At 48.4% G+C, this 25933-nt stretch overlaps 2 protein-coding genes across 2 annotated transcripts in view; one reads left to right on the forward strand and one right to left on the reverse strand.

Annotated features, from left to right (window-relative positions):
- The window catches only part of LOC136454856 (uncharacterized), a 44789-nt gene extending 29271 nt beyond the window's left edge, over positions 1 to 15518 (reverse strand). Inside the window, exons 1-2 of the mRNA XM_066455111.1 lie at positions 15484 to 15518; positions 14741 to 14919 (exon numbers count right to left, since the gene is read on the reverse strand). Of these exons, the coding sequence (XP_066311208.1) occupies positions 14741 to 14919; positions 15484 to 15518 (214 nt within the window). The remainder of the gene's footprint in view (positions 1 to 14740; positions 14920 to 15483) is intronic.
- A 4556-nt stretch (positions 15519 to 20074) lies between these two features.
- LOC136454858 (uncharacterized) lies at positions 20075 to 22069 on the forward strand. Its single transcript, XM_066455112.1, has 2 exons — positions 20075 to 20608; positions 21452 to 22069. Exons 1-2 carry the CDS (start codon positions 20075 to 20077, stop codon positions 22067 to 22069), a joined length of 1152 nt encoding a protein of 383 aa, XP_066311209.1.
- Positions 22070 to 25933: the final 3864 nt, after the last annotated feature.

Here is a 25933-nt window from a genome sequence, read left to right on the forward strand (position 1 = left end):
GGCGTAGGAATTTTTGCGAAAAACGACTAAAGAATGGTGCATGGGACCTAGGGGGAGTCCCCCATCTAGCCCCCGAGGGAGGCTTGGTTCTGCCGAGGCAGAGCCGAGCCTCCCTTGTCGTGTTATTGTATTGCCGAGACCCGCGATGGGCTCGGGGGGTTTCTTGAAAAATTAGACCAACTAAAGAACGCTTTTTAATTGTGTTCCGAGAAACAACATATACAATGCTTTGGAAATTTAGGGATAAAAGTGACGTAGTTGTTCTATGTTCCAAGCGTTGGTGAAGACTTCGCCCTTCTCATTGGCCAGCTTGTAGGTCCCGGGCTTCAGTACTTGGGCGATGATGTACGGTCCTTCCCATGGCGGGGTCAGCTTGTGGCGACCCTTGTTGCTCTGTGCTAGCCTCAACACCAGGTCGCCTACCTTCAAGTCTCGGCCTCGGATGCGTCGGGCCTGATAGCGCCGTAGGCTCTACTGGTATTTGGCCGAGTGTAGTAGCGCGACGTCTCGGGCTTCCTCCAGTTGATCGAGGGCATCCTCTCGGGTGGTGCGGTTACTTTGTTCGTTATAGGCTTGTAACCTCGGGGAACCATATTCCAAGTTGGTGGGGAGGATGGCCTCGGCCCCATAGACTAGGAAGAAAGGCGTGAACCCCGTGGCTCAGCTTAGAGTGTTCCTCAGGCTCCAGATGATCGATGGGAGTTCGACGAGCCATTTCTTGCCAAACTTCTTCAACCGGTTGTGAATCCTTGGCTTGAGGCCTTGTAGGATCATGCCGTTGGCACGCTCTACTTGGCCGTTGGTCCTTGGGTGTCCTACGGCCGACCAGGCCACACGGATGTGGTGGTTGTCGCAAAACGTCAGGAACTTTTTGCCGGTGAACTGTGTCCCGTTGTCAGTGATGATGGTGTTGGGGACCCCAAATCTGTGGATAATGTCAGTGAAGAATAGCACTGCCTGCTCGGATTTGATTCAATTGATCGGACGAGCCTCGATCCATTTGGAGAACTTGTCGATTGATACCAGAAGATGGGTGTAGCCCCCGGGGGCCTTTTGCAAAGGCCCAACCATGTCGAGCCCCCATACGGCAAACGGCCACGTGATGGGGATGGTTTGGAGGGCTAGGGCCAGGAGATGTGTTTGCCGAGCATAGTACTGACATCCTTTGCAGGAGCGCACTAGCTTGGTGGCGTCGGCGACCGCCGTCGGCCAGTAGAACCCTTGGCAGAAAGCGTTCCCCACGAGCATTCGAGGCGCCGCATGGTGCCCGCAGGCGCCTGTGTGCAAGTCCCAAAGCAGGGCTCAGCCCGCCTCGGCAGTGATACATCGTTGGAGGACACCTGAGGGACTTTGCCTGTACAATTCGTCATTGTAGAGGGCGTAGGTATTGGCTCGGCGCGCAAGCCGTCGTGCTTCGGTTCTGTCACCAGGAAGCTCCCCCCAATCAAGCCAATCGAGGAACGGGATTTGCCAATCCGCGTCCTGATCAGTCTGCGGAGGCTCGGTGTTGACTTCCATGACCTCGGGCTCGGTCGAAGGGGTCTCGATAGTGGAGGGGGCGTTGAGTTTTGCCGTGGTTTCCACCGGTGGGCCCTTGTCTGTTACCAAGGTGTAGTTAATGGAAGGCTTGTGGAGGTCTCTGGCAAAGACGTTCGGGGGGACCGGTGCCCATGCCGAGGCCATCTTTGCCAGCTCGTCGGCGGCCTCATTGTACTTCCACGCGACGTGGTTTAGTTCGAGACTGTCGAACTTGTCCTCTAGGCGTCGTACCAACTTGCAGTAAGCCTCCATTTTGGGGTCGAGGCAATTTGACTCCTTCATCACTTGATCTACGACGAGCTGCGAGTCGCCTCGGACTTCGAGGCGCCGTGCCCTAAGTTCGATGGCGACTTGTAAGCCATTGATGAGGGCCTCGTACTCGGCCACGTTGTTGGAGGCGGCGAAGTGGAGCCGCACCATGTAGCACATGTGTACTCCGAGGGGCGAGATGAAGAGCAGACCCGCGCCTGCCCCGGTTTTCATCAGGGATCCGTCGAAGTACAGGGTCCAGCACTCCGTCTGAATTTGAGCAGGTGGTAGTTGGGTGTCTGTCCACTCAGCCATGAAATCGGCCAAGACCTGAGACTTGATCGCTTTTCGAGGCGCAAAAGTCAAGGTTTCCCCCATAAGCTCGACGGCCCACTTGGCTATCCTGCCCGAGGCCTCCCGGTTATGAACTATCTCCCCCAGGGGGAAAGATGATACCACAGTCACTGGGTGAGACTCGAAGTAGTGACGCAATTTGCGCCGGGCCAGGACCACGGCGTAGACCAGCTTCTGGATATGGGGGTAGCGTGCTTTGGTCTCGGAGAGCACCTCGCTGATGAAATAAACAGGACGTTGGGTGGGTAGAGCATGCCCCTCTTCCTGCCTCTCTACCACTACGGCAGCGCTGACCACTTGGGTCATTGCGGCGACGTAGAGTAAGAGGGCCTCATCCCTGGCCGGGGGTACCAGGACGGGAGGATTTGTGAGCAGCGTTTTGAGTCTGTCGAGGGCTTCTTTGGCCTCGGGGGTCCAAGAAAAACGCTCGGATTTTCTCAAGAGTCGGTACAGAGGCAAACCTTTTTCGTCGAGGCGCGAGATGAAGTGGCTCAGGGCCGCAAGGCATCCCATGACCCTCTATACTCCCTTAAGGTCTCTGATTGGTCCCATGCTGGTTATGGCCGAGACCTTCTCTGGGTTGGCTTCGATGCCGCGTTCCGAGACTATGAACCCCAAGAGCATGCCTCGGGGGACCCCGAACACACACTTCTCGGGATTGAGCTTAATGCCCTTCTCTCTAAGGCATTTGAAGGGTATCCTCAAGTCATCGACGAGATCCTTGGCTTTTTTGGTCTTGACCACGATGTCGTCTACGTAGGCCTCGATGGTCCGCCCAATGTTGTCGCCAAAGACCTGGGTCGTGCACCGCTGGTACATGGCACCTGCGTTTCTGAGGCCGAAAGGCATAGTCACGTAGCAGTACATGCCGAATGGTGTGATGAAAGAAGTCATGAGCTGGTCTGACTCTTTTATCTTGATTTGATGGTAACCAGAATACGCATCAAGGAAAGACAAGGTCTCGCACCCTGCAGTGGAATCAACGATTTGATCGATTCGGGGTAATGGAAAGGGGACTTTTGGACAGGCTTTGTTCAAACCGGTGTAGTCTACGCACATCCTCCATTTCCCATTTTTCTTCTTGACTAACATGGGGTTAGCCAACCACTCTGGGTGGGACACTTCTTTGATGAATCTGGCCACCAAGAGTTTCTGTATCTCCTCACCAATGGCCCTACGCTTTTCCTCATCGAAGCGGCGTAGGCGTTGCCTCGCTGGTCTAGATCCGGCCCGAATGTCCAAGGAGTGCTCGGCGACCTCCCTCAGTATGCCCGGCATGTCCGAGGGACTCCATGCGAATATGTCAGCATTCGCACGGAGAAAGTCAACGAGCACGGCTTCCCATTTGATGTTGAGGGTGGCGCTGATCCTCAGCGCTCGGTCGTCGGGGCAGGCAGGGTCGACCGGGACAAGTTTGATGGCCTCCGTGGGCTCGAACGCCCCCGCGCGACGCTTGGAGTCAGGTGCCTCACCACTGAGTTGGTCGAGGTGGGCGATGAGGGTCTCGGCCTCCGCCAGAGCCTCGGCGTACTCGATGCACTCAACGTCGCAGTCGTATGCATGTTCGTATGTGGACTCAATCGTGATGATACCGCTAGGGCCTGGCATCTTGAGCTTGAGGTAGGTATAGTTGGGGACTGCCATGAACTTGGCGTAGCACGGCCGCCCCAGGATGGCGTGGTAGGCTCCCCCGAACCCGACTACCTCGAAGGTTAGGACTTCCATGCGGTAGTTGGAGGGGTGCCGAAGCAGACGGGAAGGTCGATGCGCCCGAGGGGTCGCGTGCGCTTCCCTAGCATGATGCCGTGGAAGGGTGCGACGTCGCCTCGGAGCCTCGACCGGTCGATCTCCAAGAGCTCTAGGGTATTGACGTAGAGGATATTGAGGTCACTGCCTCCATCCATCAATACGTTGGAGAGTCGAGTGTTGCCGATGATCGGGTCGATGACCAGTGGGTACTGCCCAGGATTCGGGACATGGTCAGGGTGGTTGTCTCGATCAAAGGTGATCGCCTCCCGAGACCAGTCGAGGTACCGAGGGGTGGCCACCTTGATCGAGAAGACTTCTCGGCGCTCATTCTTGCGCTGTCGCGCCGTAAGGCACGCCGAGGGTCCGCCGAAGATCATGAAGGCGTTGCGTACCTCGGGGAAACCATCGTCCTTGTCATCGTCCTGGTCGCCGGCGCCCTTCTGCTTGGCGTCGTCATCGGGGAGCTCGAGCCTAGCGTAGTAACGCCGCAGCATGGAGCAATCCTCAAGGGCGTGCTTGACCGGGCCTTGGTGGTAAGGGCAGGGTTTCTTAAGCATGTCGTCGAAAGGCCTAGGGCCTTTGGGGTCTTGGGGATTCTTACGTTCTGTGGCCCTGACCAGATCAGCCTCCAGGACCTCCTGCTTCCCTAGGCGCCCCTTTTTCTTTTTCTTGGGGAGGTGGGAGGCCGAGGCCTCGGGGGCCTCGTCCCTCCACTTACCCTTGGTGTCGCTGTCGGGGAAGATGGCTCCGACAGCCTCCTCACCCGAGGCAGAGTTGGTGGCGATGTCGAGGAGCGCGGCAGTAGAGCGTGGTACGTTCCGACCTAACTCTCGAACCAAGTCTCGGCAGGTGGTGCCGGAGAGGAAAGCCTGGACGATCTCCGAGTCGCCGACGCTGGGCAACTCGGTGCACTGTTTGGAGAAGCACCGGATGAAGTCTCGGAGAGACTCGTCCGGCTTCTGGCGGCAGCTCTTAAGATCCTAGGAATTCCTAGGGCGCACGTATGTGCCCTAGAAGTTCCCAACAAAGATCCTAACCAAGTCGCGCCAGTCGTGGATTTGTGAGGGAGGAAGGTGCTCGAGCCAGGCTCGCGCCGAGTCTAACAAGAGCAAGGGGAGGTTGCGGATGATGAGCAGGTCATTATCCGCGCCACCTAGCTGGTAGGCTAGGCGGTAATCGGCAAGCCAGAGTTCAGGGTTGGTCTCGCCGCTGTACTTCGTGAGATTGGCTGGTTGCCGAAATCGGGCGAGGAAAAGAGCAGCGCGGATGGCCCTGCTGAAGACCCGAGGGCCTGGCGGTTCAGGGGAAGGACTGCGGTCCTCCTCGCTGTCATAGCCATCGCCTCGGTGTGGGTGGTAGCCCCGAGTGGGCCCCTCGTTGTCGTGGCGTTGTCGCCTGCTAACCACCTCATGGTCTCCCTGCACCTCGCGTCGATTGCTGAGGCAGTCCAGAAGCACGGGGACCCTGTGGGCTATCGGTGCTCGAGTGGGCTCGGGACGAGCCGAGGCTTCCCTGTCCTGCCGAGGCGGTGCTGCGGGCAGGTTCGAGACGCCCCCATGCCATCGGGAGGCGGAACTTTCGGCCTGCTGAACCACGGCGGTCTCTAGGAGCTCTCGGAGCTCACCGCGGACCCGCCGCCCCTCCGTGGTAGAAGGCTCAGGCATCGTGTGGACCAGCATTGCCGCAGCCACGACGTTCTGGCTAGCGCGATTGAAGACTAGGGGTTGCTCGCTCCCTTCGTCGTCGTGAATGCGGTGATGCACATCGCGGGCCCTTCGTCGGGCTCCTCTGCCTTCGCCGCGACCTCGCTGCTCCTATTTGAGAGAGTCTCGAAGCTACTGTAGAAGAATTCAGTCTTGTTCGACCTTGGCCTGGAGCTCACGGAGTTGTTCCAGGTCTAGGCGTTGAGGTCGTGCAAGAGCGGGGTTCTCGTTTCATGCAGCTGGCAGGACAATGCGTGGAGGTGTGGTGGCGCCTGTACCTGGGCGAAGCGGGGAACGGCTGCCCGCCCCCTCGTCCTCCTCGCCCACCCTTGGCATCCCGAGCTCGACGTGAAAACACTCGCGAGTGGGGTCGTAGGTGCCCTCGTCGTCGGAGTCGGAGTAGCCGAAGCAATAGTCGCTTGAGGCCAGGAAACGGCGCATAGCTCCAGGGTCGTGGAGCCCAGAGAAATCCATTCCGAGCCACACCTCGTCCTCCTCCGAGGAGTCGGCGTGGGTGTCCAGGTCGAGAGTGAAGCGCTGGTGGCGTCCCAAGGCATCCTCGTGAGCGGCAGTGTAAGCGTAGGCATAAGAGGCGGCGGCATTTCTCACCCCAAAGGGGTATGGGGATGGTGCCGTCGCCAGACTCTGCTCCGTTGGGATTGGCTCCTCAGGGAGTGGTGGAGCAGAGCTTGATGACTGGGCATCGCCGTGTGCCACCGACGATTTTCCTTTGTCCAAGCTCAGGCTAGACAGGTCCCTAGCTAGGGACGCTGTGCCAATAGCTGGTCGTAGGATATCGGCGGGGAGCGGCGTGCCACCCCGGATTCCCATGGCATCGGGGTGGTCTTGCTCGCATCGTGCCTGGCGAGCGCGGCGAGAGCGGCCGCCTGGGCGCCACCTGCGCCTGGGCTGCCGGTGCGTGGCTTCATCGTCGGTTGGTGGGGCTCGAGGAGTGAGGAGTACTAATAATGTCGTACTCATGCCCTAGAGACATGAACTCTAGGCTCCCAAACCAAACCACCGTGCCGAGACGCAATGGTCATACGGGGTCTGCCATCCGGAACTTGCTGGGATGACAAAACTGACACGCAGAGGCCCCCTACCTGGCGCACCAACTGTCGGTGTTTCGGACCGGGGGGTCCTCAACCAACCAGCAAATGTGAACTGCGTGCCCCTAATCCTGGATGGTGATGCAAAGAGACACAAGGTTTATACTAGTTTAGGCAATCGATGCCCTACGTCCAGTCCGAGGGATCGATCTTGTATTCCTTGCACCAAAGTGCTTGTAGTAGGGGGTTACAAGCTAGGTGAGAGAGGGAACTGATCCCAGGTCTCGGCGAGGTGTTGTGTGGGCTGCTTGAGACGTTGCTCTCAAGCAGCTGGGATGTGTGCGTGTGTGTGTTACAAGGTGTTCTCCCCCCCCCCCCTTTCTAAGTGGCCCAAGTCCTCCCCTTTTATAGTTGAAGGGAGGACAAGGACGGTACATATGCTGACTATATGGCGTCGTGCCAATAGGGGCGGTGTGTCCGAGCCCTGTGGCCTATTCCTGTGGCGGCGTGGTCATCGGAGTGGTCCATCCTTGGAGCACTGGGGCGACGTGCTGGTCACGTCCGACCCTGTGCGTCATGGGAGCTCCTGGGCTGCCTCGGAGCAAGCGCGGCGGCCAGGACGCGGATCGCCATGGATTGGCGGTGCGTGAGGCCGAGGCTCGGTCAGTGCCGAGGCTGCGCCGCAGTGGGGGGTCTCGGTAGACACAAATCCCGAGGTAGCTGAGACCCTGGTGCATAGTGCTGAGGCTCAGAGAGAGCGGTTGATCCAGGGTGCTAGCTTGGAGGCGGTGATGAACCGGGCCAGGCCGTCCATGTCGTGTTGTTTTCGAGGCGAGGATCGTGGGGCACAATGCAGTGTGGGCGCTGATCGTGAGCACAATGTTAGGATACAGTAACCGGTAATCCCCGCCGTGCCCTGTCTCAGCCGGTATGGGGCCGATGCGACCTTATGTCCCGTCGGCCATTCTGTGGCAACGAGCCATTGTCCGGCTGAGATTGCAGGAGTGGTTGAAGTATTAATGGGACATGACGTGCTGTCGGGAAGACCGACCGAGGCGGGGGCAACAGACTATGGATAAGCTGGCCTCGTGCGATACGAAGAATGAGGCCTCGCGCGAGACAGAGAGCGGAGCCTCGCGCGAGATGGAGATCGGACTCCCTGCCGAGGCCTTCCGTGAGAGGCCTCGTGTGATACGGAGAATGCACCCCCTGCCGAGGCCTTCCGTGAAGAGCCTCTCGCGAGGCGGAGATTGTGTTCCCTACTGAGGCCTTCCGTGGAGAGCCTCGCGCGAGGCGGAGATTGCGTCAGGATGCTGAGACCTCCTGCGCGAGGTTTGAGGTGAGGCGGAGAGCCTGGCGGGCTCGGACGTGGCGGGTGAGGGGCCCACGTCTTACCTTCTAGCTTTGTTTTTTGATGGGACTTAAGTGACCCCTTTGATGTTCGCTCGGGGTACCCCATTCTGAGGTACCCGACAATGACAATACAAGATTACTATGACTAACGTGTGTTTTGCAGAGGCAATTAAGTTAGGTCAAGGTAATGGAGATCGATTGGTCAATCGAGGTGGTCATGCCCCTACGATGGAAATCGTTTCGGTTTTCAAAGGATGGACGACAAGGTTAAGGATGGACTAGTTCTAAGTGTCAATTGGAGTTGGAGAGACACTTAGAGTAGTTTAGGACTTTGTTTTTCCTTTGGCCGTACTATTAAGGGGGGTATGGACGGGTAGCTTGACCTAGGTGAGTCTAGTGAGTTAGGTGTGGTGCACACTTGTTAAAACTAGCGCTAGGTAGCTCCTACACAGCCCTATGATCCAATGGAGCAAACTTCATTCACATATGATCGAGAGTTGGAAGTGAATGGAGGGTCAAATACTGATCGGACGCTGGCTCCGGTGTGACCAGACGCTGGCTCAGGGTCCGGTCAGTTTATTTGACCAAGGTCATTGCGTCTGGTTTGACCGGACGCTGAGAGGTCAAGTGACCGGACGCTGAGAGGCAGCGTCCGGTCGACTCCAGTAAGGTTCTAGAGAGGGAAAATCATGACCGGACACGTCCGGTCAGTGCTGACTGGACACTGCCAGCGTCCGGTCACACTGTAAACACTAGAGTTCGAGGTATACTGACCGGAGCATCCAGTCAACATGACTGGAGCGTCCGGTCACCCCGCAGAGGCACATAACGGTTCGTTTTTCAGCCGGTGTTATAAATACCACCTCCACTCATGTGTCGGGTGTCGCAGAACCGACCAATTTATAAGAGTACAAGTACAATGGCAGCCCGCAAGCGGTCGCACTGTCATACTTGAACCCATATAAACCCGGTAGTCCGTCGAGTACCATGACGGGTCTCGATAAATGATTTACAACAACCAAGATCGTACATGATTCAACATACATGCCACATATTACATAAAGTTCATAGATACATTTTCATCATCAAAGTACGAATAAAAGTTATTACAAACCGAGTTTGATAGATAAAGCGGAAGCAATTAAGTTCGAAAATAAAGTTTCCAACATAGTTTGATACAGTGCCAAGTAGGATCACGGTCCACAAAAGCAAAGATAGGGATTAATAAAGAAGCCTGCCCAAGGCTTACTCCTCATCCACGGCGGGATAGAAGCAACTCTTGCAATAACCATGATACACAGTGCCATCTGCAACAATGGGAAATAAAACCCTGAGTACAAGAAGGTACTCAGCTAGACTTACCCGTCATAAACCAGAAATAAAATGACTCCAAGGATTATGCAAGGCTGTATAAGTGGAGATAGCTTGACAACATTTTGCATAAAAGCAATTGACTTAGTTGTACAATTATGATTCCTTTATCAAGTTAATTATAACTATCCATCTCTAGATTAGCAACTATCCTGTGCCAAACATGTGGTATATCAATTTAAAAGCATACAATAGTAACCATAGCAGGTATTGTAATTCCATATTCATTCGAACCATCATGTTCCATAACACAGTTACTACGATGTTGGGACTAGCCAAGTTTCTCACTATCCGGGAGAGACGGCGATTCGAATCGATTTCAACCAGCTGGGAATTTATTCCTAACATAAACCCAGGCATACAGCGCGAAGGCAGCCTTAGGTCACGTTTGGTACAACTCAGGTCCACATTTCGTGGGTCCGTACCATGCCGCACAATCTGGGACACCAGATGCCAGGACGTTCAGGCCTAGCCTGCCCTTAGGCTCAGTCTGATCGCCCCCCGCAAGGAGCGCACAACAGAACGGGGCCTGGCCTGAGTTGAGCTACCCGGCTTCGTGGTCGGAACGAGTTATCCGGCCAGCTAAGTGATAGGCATGCGTTCAATCTTGTCAGAAGCGCCAACAACGGTACGGTCCTTAATCGACTCAGACGGAATCACATGAGTCATACTACGCATAGACTCCGCCCGGCCTCGATTTTCTTTTACCCCATGGTTCTGTTCCACGATAGCAAATATAGCCAACCGTGCTCCGGTATCCACCTATATCTCGCAGGTGACAGGACATCACCCGACTTCTACCGGTCTAAGCATGGCTAAGCATATATTCGATCCTGGACCTATACCGGTTAAAGGTGTAATATCTGGACAAGGAATTTATATGCATCAAGTGGTTCCATTCAACTCTTATAACCTAATGCATCAATCATAAGTACTTAAGTAGTCATTTGTAAAATATTGGGAGACTTAAAATGCTCCGGGGCTTGCCTCGTAGAAAGGAAGTGGGGCGGTGGTCAGGACACTCCGGAAGCTCTTTAGGATTCTGCTCCTCGCCTTCGGGAGCTGCGACTTGAGGATTCTCCTGCTGGTCCCCTTCCTCTACTTCGTTGAATTCCAGCAACGTTATTTCTTCCTCCGATCCTAGATGCATGAATATGACATAAGATATTACGAATGCATATATGTTAACAAGTGTGGCATGATGATACATGCAGAATGCATTCTTGCAAATATTCTTATCAGCATGTGGTTTAAGTAACAACAAGTGCATCGCGTTTACTGAGTAGGTGCATATCTCTTCTTGATTATGTAATTAATTACTTCAACAATGCATCTACTATTTCACAAACAACAGCTACTTGTTTTACTCATAACTGGAGTTCTAATTATCCAAATGTAGTGATCCTGGACTTTCTGGAAAGCTTATAAAATTACCTACAACTCTTATTTAATTCACAAAAGCTAATTCACAACTTTTCTTAGCCAAAACAGACAATCATATCAGTGCTGTCCAGAAATTCCAGAGAGCAAGTAATTCGGAAATGCTAACTTTAAACAGCTGTAACTCCTAAACCATTTGACCTATGGTCCTGAAATTTTAACACAAGACATATGATGAAGTTATCTATAACTTTGTTATTAACCATTTTTACAATAAACATCATTTTTATCATGCAACTTATCAAACTCCAGAATCTGTCCGGAATCCTTCCGATTCGCATTATAAAGTAACAATACTTCTACTTCATGTAATTATTCAAAGTTTGACAACACAAAGTCTACCAACAGTTTAAGCATACCAAAAACACTCAAGAAAACCTAATGGTGAAGCCAAAACTATTTATTTAAGTGCCTTTATTATTTTACTTAGATACATAGGTTAAATAATAAACATATACCAAATGTGCATCATAAATTCTTAAAAATTTACAGTGCCTTACTAATGCTACCAAAAGAATACTGTAAAAGTGTCATGTCATTTTACCAAGTAAAACATTCTATACAAAAATGACAAGACAGAAAGGCTTACAATAGCAAAAATAGAAAACCCTAGTGAAAAGTGTCAAGCAATAGATTTCCTATTTTTTTTATCATACTTATGGTACTAGGATAACCTCCAACAAATTTCATGAATATTGAATTCCTAAATAATTTATAAAAAATCATACAAGGATTACCTATTTATAAAAGAAAAATCTATAACTACAAATCTATACATGCACTGATCCTCAAATTTTTACCATAGCTCATACATGTCAAGTATAGCTTACCACAAAAATTTCATAATTTTTGGAGCACAGGAACTCTAGATATAAAATAAACAAGTTTGCATGCATTCAAAAACACATTTCAAATTTCAATTTAAACCTTCCAAAATTTCTACTGTAAGTGTCAAGATCATATTTTTATTAATTACTACACTTCCTAAGGAACACTACCAAATTTATTTCACAATTTTTGAAGCTATACAACTGGAGATCTAAAAATCACAAAACACATGAAATCTGGAATCAAAATGAACTATCCTTTAGTACTGCTGTCACTGACGACTGGGACCCACTGAACAGTCGGCCCCACCGGTCAGTGACCGAAAGCAGAGCAGCGGCGCTGCGCGCTGCTGGCGCGGCCAGAGCTCGCCGACGGCGAGTTTGCCGGCCGTGACATCTTCACCACGTGATCTCCGTGACCTAGCGCGTTGATTGGGCTACTTGGTTGGGACTCTCGACGAAGCTACGCGCGGTGGCAGCGCTCATGGCGGCACGGCGAGGCGGAACGACGGCGGTATGCCGGTGATGACCTCGGCGGCACAAATACAAGCTCAGACGAGCATCTACGAGCTATGGTGGACCTATTGTACAAACTAGCGTAGCAAGAGGTGGACTGTGGCGGCGTGGCCACGACGACGGAGTCGGCGGCGGGGCTCCGGTGAGCTTGCGCACGGCGCTGGAGCTTACTGAGCACGGTCAGCGGACACTGGTGGACGCGGTGGGTCACGGGTGGTCTGGTGGAGCTACTGCGGTGACGGAGGAGCGGCGAGGACGAGCTGTCGCCGACAATGGCGACGACGGCTCTCGGTGCGGGGACGGCTGCTACTGCGGGCGAGAAAGGAAACAGAGGCAATGCAAATGGGGTGCGCGGCTGAGTGCGGGCGGGTGCGGGAGAGGTTAAGGCGCGCGCTGGCCTGCCTTGGCCACACGCGGCGGGGCGTCGGCGATGCGCGGCGTCCGCTGGCCACCACGCGGCGGCTCGGCTCTGAACCGGTCGGCCACTGAAACCAGCGTTTCGGATTTGATTTAGTTCGTCAGAAAACGCGATGGCCGCCTGACAGCAAGTTTTCACGAAGATCAAACTTCTAATCCGTGGCTCCTTCGTGCAAACATCCTAAACCGAAATGGTAGACCTATGTACCAGCTTCATTTGTTGTTAAAGAATCATGTTCTAATTCGCAACTGAAATCGAGTTATGTCTTCCCAAAGTAGGGCTGTCAGCACTGTCAGTTAAAAGAACTTAGAAAAATTTTGATGTGTTGAAAAGGTGAATTTGCTGATTTTTGTGATCCAAATTCAAGCATGTTAGGAGCTAAATCAGTCAATGACCCAAAAATAAAAGTTGTTCCCCTTGCCAAACACTACAACTTTGCTTTAGTGACCACCTCCATGCAAGGTCTCTAGCACCTAGTTCAAACTTGGTCAAACAAGTCACATTTAAATGGTGGTATACTTCAAACTATGGCTTAATGACCTATTTACCCCTAACCATGAATATCAAAGTTGTTCATAATGATACCCTAAACATGTTTAAGCAAATTGCAAGGTCATACAATCATTTCATGTATTAGTCACACATAGTGCTATCTAGGTTAACACATGAAATCTTAAGTGTTTGGTCATGAAAGGTGACCTTCATGAACAATGTCCTATTTGCTAACCCATGTGTTGTTAAATGTTTTTGTGACTCACATCCACCAAGTACATGTTTACACTCATGATCATTTGCATATGTACAAGGAAACATGCAATAACAAGCAAATGTTGCATATGTTTCAATCCAATGTTTCAATTGTAAATGCTTGTTTATGAATGCTTGATGATCATGCTCATGCTATGCAAGTCAAGTTATGCAAGGCTAACACCTAGGGTGTTACATGGGGGTACTTTTGCTCATTCCAATAGCTGAGAAACACCTTAGAGAGTACCAAGAAGAGCAAGGTCCTAGTGAGGTGATTGAGATTTGAGAATCCAAAGAGAGACCTCATTAGTGAAGATCAAGAGTAGCAAAGTGTGCATCCACCTTCTCATTAGGCTTGTCGCGGTCAAGTGAGAGTTCGTGCTTGTTACTCTTGGTGATCGCCATCACCTAGACGGCTTGGTGGTGATTGGGAGTTCGGTGATCACCCGGCGGAGCTTGTGGGTGACCCAACTCAAGTTGTGAGTGGTTGTGGGTGATTCACCGCAATGGAGTGTCGAAGAATCAACCCGTAGAGAGCACTTGATCCTTGCGTGGATCAAGGGGGAGCTACACCCTTGCGCGGGTCTCCAACGAGGACTAGTGGGGAGTGGCGACTCTCCGATACCTCGGCAAAACATCGCCGCGTCCTTTCCTCTCTATTTACCTTGAGCTTTTACTTTGAGCATTTACTTTGTGCAATTCAACTCATGTCTTTACATTCTTAGAATTGCCATGCTAGAGTAGGATTGGAACTTAGGTTGCAAGTCTTTTGTGCGGTAGAACAAATAGAAACATTCTTTAGGCACAAGGGGTTAATTGGGCTAACCATATGACTTAATTATTGCGAAGAAATTTAGAATTAGCCCAATTCACCCCCCCTCTTGGGCATCTTGATCCTTTCAGCCATGCCTAACATTGTTCCTATTTCTTCAAATACTATTAGCTATGGCATCCCTGTCTCGGAGTACTTCCCTTTGTTCCTCATGTAAATCTCGTTGAACATGTCCAGCTGTTCTAGGATAGTTCTCAAACCAACTTTGTTCGCTATAGACTAGTTCATCAGGTCCCCCATTTTGTAAGATCCAGTTATGAAGAATACAACATGCTATGACAACTCGTACTTGTGAAGGGAAGGGATAATATGGTCTTGTTGTCGGCACTTTGAAACAATTTTTTAGTGTCCCAAATGCTCTCTCAACGGTAACTCGGAGGGATGAGTGCCTTAGGTTGAATAGCTCATTTTGTGTCCGCGCTCTATTGCCCCTCCACTCACGCAAATGGTAACGAGTTTGACGAAAAGGAGGTAGAAATCCTCTCCTTGCTGCGTAGCCAGCATCTAGAAGGTAGTATTTACCTACCAGACCATTGGGAACACAATTAATATCACTAAGTTGTATATGTAAGTGTTCCAAAGGTAGACTAGACACCAACCTTCAGGGACTCGAAGGCCATTTGGATGCTCAAGAGAATGTCGTAGGACCGTGGAATCATGTGCGAACCCCTCCCAACCAGCACTTACATACATGAATATCAAATCAAAATCGACCACTGCAAGAACATTTTGGGTAGGAAAACCTTTCCTACCGCGGAACCTATCTACAATCCTTGATGGAACATTACAAGGAATGTGGGTACCATCAATTGCGTCGATGCAATCCTAGCCATTCAATTGGTATAGGAACATAAGTACATACTAACATATTATTAATAAGCTATGTTGGTATAAAATAGTGAAGGGCCATATCTTAAAATAGGGATCAAACCGAGGGTTGCCTACAATTTTTTATAGAATATCGAGAGAGCGATGCCTAAGCATTTTAGGTCCAAGTTGTCCAATTGCATATAAAACTTGATTGAAATATCGGCTAACGGTTTCACCTGACCTTATGAAATGAAAACTAATATCACTGTTTTTCTTATGATATCCTACGGTAGTGAGAAACATGGCAATTTGTTCCTCTATGGTACAATGCCAAGAAATCATAGGATTATACTTTAAATAGATCTACAGACTGCAGTGTGCTGCGCACACACCATATCAGTGCCCAGTCGTTAAGCCCATCATCTACTCTATGGAATTAATCCCCAATCTAAAGAGTCCTCAGGTGTATTCCAATCACAATTAATCTCTGGATGAAAAAAATAGACATCAGGGATTGATTACAGACCTTGCAAGCTGAAGAGCAGGAACCTGCTCCTCCATCCCTGCTCTCTGTCGTCCCCTGCTCTGCTCTCTGTCCTGCTTAAGACAGCCCAGGAAATCGATCTTGTGGTCTCGCAGCGATCAAGTTTAAGAGGACGAGAATAGAGCTATTGGTTGGAGGTTATGGCGCCTGCAAACTGAGATCTAGTTAGATTTATAGAGGTGGAGGTTATGGTGCCTGCAAACTGAGATCTGGCTAGATTTATGGAGGTGTTGGAGCAAAAATCGCATGTGATGCTGAGGAACATGGCGGTGTGGACGGGAAAAGCGGAGTTCATTGCGGATGAGATTGTCTCGCGCGCATTTTCTTCTGCACGAGCGCGATTTGCCGTTGAATGCGAGCCGAATCGGCTCTTCCTCATGAGCGATATTTTTCTGGACGAGCGGGGCAAGGTCGCCCTCAAAAGCTATGTTTTTTTTTTATTACCAAACGCTATGGCTAGCCTAGCGAGGCTAGTATTTTTCTTGCCCAGATCCAAACGTACCCGATGTCGCCATCGGTCTCGCAGCTCGGGGAAACCTTGGCAGTTTTGCCGGTTTTCTTTTCGGACTTCCGGTACTGCGGTTGCAGAATTCAGGCGCTAATTTCCCCTTTTGCCACTTGTAGTACCGTACTGTTTGTTCGGTACTAGCAAGTCATCTTGTTGTTGCTTGTTTTCCGATAGATTATCAACTCATCAACTCAAATAAAATTACTAATCCATCACCAATTGTTTCTGCGTGAGCTAGCTAATCAGAGCTTCTTATCTGTGCTATCTCATATTTGTTAATTTTCAAACACAATACCATATGATAATCTTTATTTTAGTTTAAATGTTTGATATACTCCAGTTACATTATTTTAGTTTAAATGTTTGATAGACTCCAGTTACAAATTATTATATAATATATGATTTATTCATCCACATATATGTTGGGGACTGCTCCACAAACTCTACCGTTGAGCAGCTCCACAAAAAACTGGAGGTTGTGGAGCACCTCTTTAGATGCTCTCACAACTCCACCATTTTTCCTCGAACAAAGTGTGTGGAGTTAAAACCGTTTGGCTAGAAAACGTGGAGCGAAGCTGAAAAACGTAGAGCGGAGCACTCCCAAACACTCCCGTAGTTCTCCCCATATTTCACCTCTTTATTTGTTCGACATGCATTTAATTGAAACCATGACTTCAGCTATGTCAACACGTATTGCTGGTTTATTTGTTGGTTGTTGCCCACATCTCATATTTTAATAAATTTAATTTTGGCATGCCATTTCAAGTTTTCAACCCTACATAGTATAATTTGTAACAAAAGACTTTTTTCTCATGTGTAAGTTTCAGCCCTAAGCTAGCATTTGGTGTACCTCTCATGCATGCAAAGACCGTTCCGGTACCGAGTTCTAATCAGAATGTCTCGTACCATCTTGAAAGCCGGCACACAGCAAACGCTAGATCATGTACCGGTCAAAATTCCAGACAGTTTCGGCCATCCCTTTACTATCTTGTATATGACCTCATGGCCAAGGGCGGCCTGCTGTCGTCGGACCAGCTAAGGGCGTCATGGCCAACCGCGGCCTGCTGTCCTCGGACTTGGCGGCAGGCGCTGCTCAGCGACAAGAACACGGCCGTGCAGGTCGTCACCTACGCCAACAACCCGGCCACGTTCCAGAGCGACTCTGTCGACGTGATTTGGACCGGACGCTGTCGACGTGATAGCATAGCATAGCATAGCCTGGTTGTGCTTGTAACTTTGTATTGTATGTATGTATGCCTGTACTTGTGCGTCTATGGGTGTGGCTGTGCAAATTGCAATAGCTATATTCGTTGGCTGATTATCTCTATTCTTTTTTCCCACTTAATTGAGGCGTGTGTGTCTCTTCTTAGTTCTGAGAGAAAAATCTGTAACCAGCAAATATGATACATTTTTATTGTAATATCACTTCGACACACACACACAAATACTTTTATTCAATTATGAACACTTTAAACCATGCGCAATATTACTCCAAATCTAAACAGACAAACTAAACTCAGCACTTTAATCTTTTTTAACATGGCATAAAATGGTCATTTTATCCCTCACTTAACACCGTCAAGTGGCTAAAATGGACGGAAGGCCATACAGGTAAGGGATTTTCGTTTTCGGGCCTTATAGGTAAGTTCAAAAAAGGGGGTCATGAAAGGAAGGCACAGTTTTTTGGAGCCCATACAGATAATTCTCTCTTAATAGTAATTATTGTTTCTTAAATTCATCTCTCCTAAACTTGAGGGAACCAATTTCATTCACATTATCATTAAAAGCGTTAAACATATCCTAATAAATTGACAGAGCTCAATGTCTCACTAAGGGCTTAACTTTAATAGAGTAATAATTTCACCAGCGGTCCTCAAAGTTACTCCGAGTTCTTATTTAGGTCTCGGTACTTTCAAATTGTACATTTAGTTCCCTAAATTTGTCCCAATTTCTCGCCCTTGTCCCAGTACTTTCAAAATATACACTCAGCTCCCTAAACTTGTATTATTGTACCAATATGGTTCATCCTCCGCCATACCACTATCCTCACCTCCGGCACACCACACATGTCCGCCTTACATGCGTAGCCATGTAGCACTGCACCATGCTCGCCCTACTACCCCGCAGTTGTCTATGTTGCATCGTTGATGCAGTGTCGCACCCACGTTGACATGCTAGGCCATGTCGTGCATGTTGCGCCTCCATGCCGCGTGCTATGCTCACCCTACTAAGATGCAACGACAGCTTTGCTGTTGCCGAGGTAGTTGAGGAAGGATAGGAGAGTGGGGAACTAAGTGAGTGGGGATGGTGAGAATGAGCATGAGCTCCTGCTCGGCGGGGGAGAGGAAGGAGTGTAGTGGTGGTGTTGAATGCGACTGCCACGAGGGCGGTAGGGCAAGTACGACGGCAAGGGTGGCCAAACGGCGTAATATGTCCTAGTAAGTTAAGTATGCACATCCCTCCCGAGCTCTTGTCGCATGTCCTGCCCCGTAAGCTACACCACCATGGGTGGACGAATGTGGTGGTGTGCAATGTGGCCGCGCAAGTGTGGTGGGTACATGCAACGCAGTGTGGAAGACGGGGATGGACTAGGATGGTACAATGATAGAAGTTTAGGGAGCTTCGTGTGTATTTTGGAAATATCAACACCGGCGTGAGAACTTCGGACAAGTTTGGAGAGATGAATGTGCAATTTGAAAGTACCAGGACCTGAGTAAAAACTCAGGACAAGTTTAGGGAGCTGAATGTTGTAAGTGCAATCAAGCCCTAATTATGGGTTTTGGTGATAATGACCACGCAATTAAAGGACTAATGAGATTTATCGAGATGACAAGCAGGATATTCATAAAAGAGGATGTTATACGTAATGGAGTAGCCCCCAATTACAAAAGATGATGGCTTCGAGTTTAAAGGAGGTTTATTTCATTTTATATTTCAAATTTAAGTATAGGAAAAGTCGTACTATAAAGGGGGACAATGCTTATGCTAACATGTGCAACCAAGTGCTCAATCTTATACTAAAGCATCCTCAAAGTTCAGCCAAGACAGCCAGCTCAACACTCCTTCACCCTTTGCTGTCTGGCTTGGTGCGGCAGTGCCACACTTGAAGCGCGGCTATGCCACGGATAGGCCACGACTTATCTGACCGTTGGGAATAGGAGAGGTATTTATACCTCTTTCTCTCCCTCACAACGGTCTTCTTCTTCGCCCAGCCTTTCAGACTGACGAAAAGCTGCTCAGTGCTCTCTCTCTCTCTCTCCTCCATTGGTACATTTAAGCTCTCAAGCATTCCTCTTGATTTCCACATTATTCCTTGAGAGAAAAAGCCACCAAACTCGATTAGAGAGCAGATCCACTGATTCCCCAACTCTAAAGAGCACTTGATTCACGTTTTGGCCAATGGTTGTGTTTGTTACTATTGGAGCTTGGCTCCTAGCTGGCTTGAGCATCGCCCGTGGAGCTTACCAACTTGTGTGGCAGCCTCGGAAGGTTTGTAACCATCTCTTGAAGCTAGTAAACTAACCTCTCATCTCAAGAGTTGAGTCTCTTGACCTGAGAACGAGGAATGATTGCAAAACTCTAAGCCTTAGTGGCTAACCTCAACAACGTGGACTTAGGCAAGCCTTAGTGACGAGCTGAACCACGAGATAAATCATTGTGTCACCGTGTGCTTGATTTACTTCACTTGCATTTTATATTGTTGTTGAGGTAATTTCTAGGGTTTGTGGCCAATCTACTTGTATGTGCTTCTCCTACAATCTTTAGTTGTCAATCTATGGTCTATACACCTGCAGGAAGCTTAATAATTTCTCCAACCTAGCTTTTGATTCATAGATTTTAAACTGTGGTTTGAAGTTGTTTGCAAGTGCGGCAGCGCTGCTGATCTGGCCCGATAGTGCCGCAGTGTGGCAGTGCTGTGGGGTTGGAGCGGTAGTGCCACGGGTTGAAATTGATATTTGTTCAAGTTTTGTTTTAACAGGCCTATTCATCCCCCTCTAAGCTAACTAGAGATCCTACAAGTGGTATAAGAGCAGGTTACCTCGTATATGCTTCACCACATGAGGTATGGAGCCAGGAGGAGGATCCGGTGTTGTGAAGCCTATGCATGTCAATCCGGAAGATGTGGGCCTGCACGACACTGACAGCAGCCAGCTCAGTGCCTCTACAGCAAGCAATTCCACTCTCCCACTGCTCGAGATGACCGATGTTGAGAAGGCACAAAATGAAGAAGAAAGGAAGAAAAGAAAGGTTGCAAGAAAAGCAAGAGAAAAGAAGAAGAATGAGCAACAAAAGCTAGAATACAAGAAGCAAAGAAAAGAAGAGCGAAGGCTCAAGAGAGAAGCAAGAAAGAAAAGAAGAGAAGCTAGGAAGAAGAAGGAAGATGAAGCAAAGGCAAACAATACATCATCCAGTGAGATATCAAGTAGCATCGAAGATAGAGATGATGATGAATCCTACCAAGTGACCAAGGGAGGCAAGAAGGAGAAGAAAGGAAAGGGCGAAGTCAACTACAACAACAAATATGTTGTTGTATCCTTTAACTATTCTTCTATGTCTATGCCTAACCATAATCGGAGGTCTTTCATCAATGTGCCCGAGGCAAGTTGCCTCATTTCGATGGGACAAACTTTGCCAAGTGGAAGCACTTGATGAGAGCCTATCTTATAGTTCTTCATCCCGGCATTTGGGTGGTTGTTTGCAATGGGTTTGAGCCACTGGTTGATCCTAAGAATCCTACACCAACCGAATTGGGCACTATTTATCTCAATGGTCAAGCCACAAGTGTGTTGCTTAGTTCTTTGGATGATGATGAGTACAATATAGCGATGGGTTGTTGATGTTGCCAAGCAAATATAGGACACTTTGCATCTTGCACATGAAGGGGTTGACAAAGTGAGGAAAGCAATAATTGAGTTGTTGATGGCCAAGCTCAACCAGTTTGTGATATTGGATGGAGAAGGGCCACAAGAGATGTTTGATAGATTGATGGTGATTGTCGACAAGATTAGAGGCTATGGTGGTGATGAGCTAGATGATCACAAGGTAGTCAAAATCATGTTAGAAGCCTATTCACCAAGAAATAAGACCGTGGTGACACTAATTAGAGACAAGAAGAAGTTTGAGTACTTCACACTAAATGATGTACTTGAGAGGATCTTGACCTTTGACATGCAAAGAGAAGAAGCAAATGAAAGAAAGAAGCTTGGTGAGTTGCAAGCAAAGTTAGATAGCATGAAGATCAAGGATGTAGCTCTCAAGACCAACAAATCAAGCAAGCAAGGCTCTATTAGCAAGTCCAAGATCAACAAGCAAGCCTCAACAAGCAAACCGAAAGTAATCAAGCAAGTCCAAGAGCAAGTAGAGACAACATCATCATCAAGTGAAGATGAAAGTGATGATGGACAACATGAGAAGGTTGATGATTTTGCTCTCTTTATGAAGAAATATCAAAAGGGGCTAAAGAGGCAAGGTTACAAGGTGGTGAAGAGGAAGTTTCCAAACAAGAAGAAGAGGACATGCTACAATTGTGGAAGCACCGAACACTATATTGCCAAATGTTCATATGAGATCAAAGACAACAAGTACAAGAGGGACAAGACAGAGGACAAGACCGACCATAGAAAGAGCAAAAAGAACAAGGGAGAGGCTCACATTGGGCATGAGTGGGACTCAACTAGAGAAAGCACAAGTGAAGAGTATGAGAAGATTGCAATCGTGGCTATCCACAATACATCCTCTACACCAAGACTCTTCAACAACATGTCTGATGATGACTATTACTCCCCTCACATTTGTCTCATGACAAAGGGTGAGAAGGTAAAAATAAAAACCAAACCTCCTCCACCTCCTAGTGATATCTCTAGTAGTGATATTAGTGATAGCTCTAGTGATGATGGATCTAGTGATGAAGAAATTAACTACATAACTAAAAATTTGGATGGAAAGACCAAATTATTTATCACTAAGTTAATGGAGGATTTAGAGAGTGTTCAAGCCGAGCTAGAATCTAGAGAAGATACTCTTATCAAACAAGAGGATCTCTACATTGCTAGCAAGTAAGCTCTTGCATTAGAGAGAAGTGAGGTGGAATCCTTGTGCAAGGCATTGGCCAAAGAGCAAGAGGACCATGCTATCACAAAGAAAGCACATATTGCTCTCAAGAAAAAGTATTGTGACTTAGATGAAAAGTACAAAGAACTTGAGTTGTAATATAGCATTCTTTGGGATAGCAACTCACATCCCTCTAAGGCAAAGGAAATCTCTATTCCCTCCACTAGCCAAGGTTGTGGAAAATGCTATAATCTTGATTTAAATGTTTATTCTACTAACCTTGCAAATATGGAGGCTATGAGAAAAGAGATTGCAAGGCTAAATGACATTATAGGTAAAGGGTGCATGGATGGTAAGGCCCAAGCTAGTGGCAAGAAGGTGGATGAACCAAAAAGGCCACAATACAAGAATGGGAGGCATCCCTCAGTCAAGCATGGGCTCAGGCACACAAAAGAATCTAAGACAAATGAAAGAAGGATAGTGAATGGCTATGAGTGTGTACAGTTTGAGAGGAAGGGTAGAATTGGTGCAGAACAGCCTACACAGTCCACGGCAATGCAGCGCTCTAGAGCGGCAGTGCCTTGGTGAAGGGTGGTAGTGCCGCGCCCCTCAAAAATGGGAAGGCTACCAATTATGTTTCTAATCAGACTAAGCCCATGAAGAAGGTGTTCTAGCAAAACTAAGTTTCTCAGAAGCCAAAGGAATCAATATGGGGCACAATGAATAAGTATGATTATCAACCTAAGAGCCATGCACCTCGACAAAGCTTGACATCGTGCTTTGTATTGAAGAATAATAGCAGTAGAGAAGTGATTGTCAAATATGTAGGCAAGAAAACTAATGTTTATCTAAACACTTCTATTTGGGTTCCTAAGATACTTGTGACTAACATGCAAGGCCACAAGTCTAGTTGGGGACCTAAATTAAGGAACTAAACTTATTTCATAGGCATACTCCTCCGGTGGATCAAGTTGTGTGCTTGATAGTGGATGTACAAATCATATGACCAGATAAAGGAGTATGTTTGTCAATATTACTCATTTATTTCCTCTTTGGAGCCTCTCAAGGTAGAAAAGGCACTTGAAGATGAGGATTGGGTGATGGCCATGCAAGAAGAGCTAAATAACTTTGAGAGGAATCAAGTTTGGACATTGGTGGAGAGACCCAAGACAAACGTGATTGGCACCAAGTGGGTCTTCCACAACATGCAAGATGAAAATGGTGTGGTGACGAGGAACAAGGCAAGATTGGTTTCTCAAGGATTCACTCAAGTAGAGGGCTTGGACTTTGAAGAAACATATGCACCGGTGGCAAGACTTGAAGCAATTCGAATGCTTCTAGCCTATGCCGCTCATCACAACTTCAAGCTATATCAAATGGAAAAAGTCTAAATAACCCCCTGACCTTTGCTGTAGTGTCTACTTTACACCCTGAACTATGAAACCATGTATTCAACAACCTAAACTTCTCCAAACCAGACACTTAACCCCTTCTAGTGGTATTAGCTCCTGGTTTTGCGGACATGGCAGTCCAAACTGTCTTACATTGACTTGTTGGCATTTAGGCCCACATGTCATAGAAAGGGGAGTTGAGGTGATTCTGCGTGGGGGCACGACCGGTGCTTCTGCTTCACCTGGGTTGCGTGTGTACCGACGACCCAATGGAGCAGATGTAGGGTGGACACCCGCAGGAAGCCATCGTTGTGCTCCGGGAGGTAGGCCGCCACCTGGCCCACGCCGAGGTCCAGCGGCGCGGTGAGCGCGTCGAAGAGTGTCTATGCCGCACGCACCATGTGCCGATGTGCGCCCCGTACTTCATGCTCGCGAGGTTGAGCAGGTCGCCTAGCCGCAATGGTGGCATGGGCGCGCGCTACTGGTGGCCCTAGGGACATCGTGGTTTGCGAGGCAAAACATGCCAATCCCTCGGCACGCCCCGTCCCACCTGCTCGATAGCCGCGGTAGATCCCCAGGAGCCTGTTTGCTATCTCCGCCATGGGCACATTGCCCAGTCTAGCTCAAGCCTTGGCGTAGCAGAGAACCAGCATGGATGCCACCTCTAGTTGCGGAGCCTCGGTGAAAGGTCCTAATATGGCTAGAGGGGGGTGAATAGTCTATTTAAAAATCTATAAACCAACTAGAGCAATTTGATTAGTATGACAAATAGTGAAAAGCAAACTTGTTCTAGCTCTATAAGGGTTGCAAGTCACTATTGACACCAATTTTGGCATACCCAAAAATGTGTGAAAACATTTATACCATATTAAATAAAATGGTATAGATGACCAAATTTTATATGAATATGATATAGGCAAATAAAGAATAATATAACATCGCTAAAGAGGAAAAGAAGGTGGGGCAAAAAGAAAAAGGTGACACACATGTACATATATGCATGAGCGTATTCACGCCTGGAAAGAAAATGAAACTAATGTACGTGTGTGTGTGTGTATATATATATATATATATATATATATATATATATATATATATATATATGAGGTTGGCTATGAAATATACTGCATACAAATATGCACGATGAGTGAAGATGTATACCTATATAGGCTCTGAATTCTAAAGGGTGTTGACAGCAGGGTCTATCATATAAGTGATGTGGTGATTATTCAAAAGGAGAAAGAAAAAGATAATGACTTATGCAAATGTATATTCACGTATAGAACAAGTCGGACCATGGATACTCTCATACGGCGCTGCGGAAGAAAATAAGTATTATCACATTTACTTAATTACTGCAAGTAAAAAATAGAAAAGCAATAATAAATAAATAGTAGACCGTCCAAACGCCAGGCAAGGAAGAAACTGTTGTGCGCGCTTGGCATATTCAAACATGGTCAAAGGCTCCAAATCGCTGCCGCAAGACCAAGTCATACAACTCCCATGCACGAACTCACGTTCAACGAACGCTCGTGCTCTCGTTCAAAGATCAAACGCGCCGGCCTCATTAGCTCCTGAAAATCAAATAAAAAGAGTGCCATTTTGCCTGGCAACTCCTATTGGCTTCTGCTCTATAAATAGAGAATCACCACAGATGCTCGAGACGACCCTGCTCCCCGATCAGAAAAGCAAGCACCGCTAGGCTGTCGCGTTGCTCTCCCACACATACACACATACAGACCACCACCCGGCTCTCTGATCCAAAACACCGTCAGGCTGCCTGTTCGCCGCTCTGTCGTGCGGAAGGCACCAGAAGCTCGCCGCAAGAAGCGACGTCGGCTCTAGGGTCCCTGAGAAGGTGAGATGCCTCAGGGCACATCTCTAATCCTACCTCCCATCCCGCTTCTTATCTCCGGCTGTTGCATCCACAAGCGTCGTCATCGGCAACTTCGTCGGCGAGCCTTGCGTCCTCTATTCTGGTACAAACAGGGCCAGTGAGGACGGTGCTCCGCACATGGGCATCATGCCTTGGTAAAGGTATAAGGGCCAAATGGCCGCGCTATGCGCATGGGCTGCAAGCCCCGGTGAAAAGTCGGCCAACAATGCCACGACCGCACTTTGCGCACGGGCAATATGCCCCGGTAAAGGTGTGAAAGGCCAACAAATATGGCTCAGTGAAATTCGGTTCGACGCGATCTTGGTTCCAGCCCGGTTAAAGACTCATGGCACAAAATTGCTGGACGCGCTCCACCCGGTTAATAGTAAATTTGATATGGACACGAATCGGCTCCATATCTACATATGTTTTGGCCACAACAACGCCGACCAATTCATATCATGCATCAAAGAAAATAAAGCCATAAAGAAAGATCATACATGGGTTTCTATCAAATTAAAGAAACAATCATATGTGCAAATGAAATTATATAAAAAACAAGATATTAACAAGGTACTGCATATATAAGTGTATATAAATATATTC

The sequence above is a fragment of the Miscanthus floridulus genome, chromosome 5, assembly GCF_019320115.1.
Source record: "Miscanthus floridulus cultivar M001 chromosome 5, ASM1932011v1, whole genome shotgun sequence".
In the NCBI taxonomy this organism is placed as follows: Eukaryota; Viridiplantae; Streptophyta; class Magnoliopsida; order Poales; family Poaceae; genus Miscanthus; species Miscanthus floridulus.

Bases quoted from the DNA above. Each gene is read 5' to 3' on its own strand.
- LOC136454858 (XM_066455112.1), top strand. From the start codon at position 20,075: ATGGAGCCAGGAGGAGGATCCGGTGTTGTGAAGCCTATGCATGTCAAT. The intron at 20,609-21,451 runs GCAAGTTGCCTC...CTCTTTATGAAG, and splicing joins CTTTCATCAATGTGCCCGAG to AAATATCAAAAGGGGCTAAA.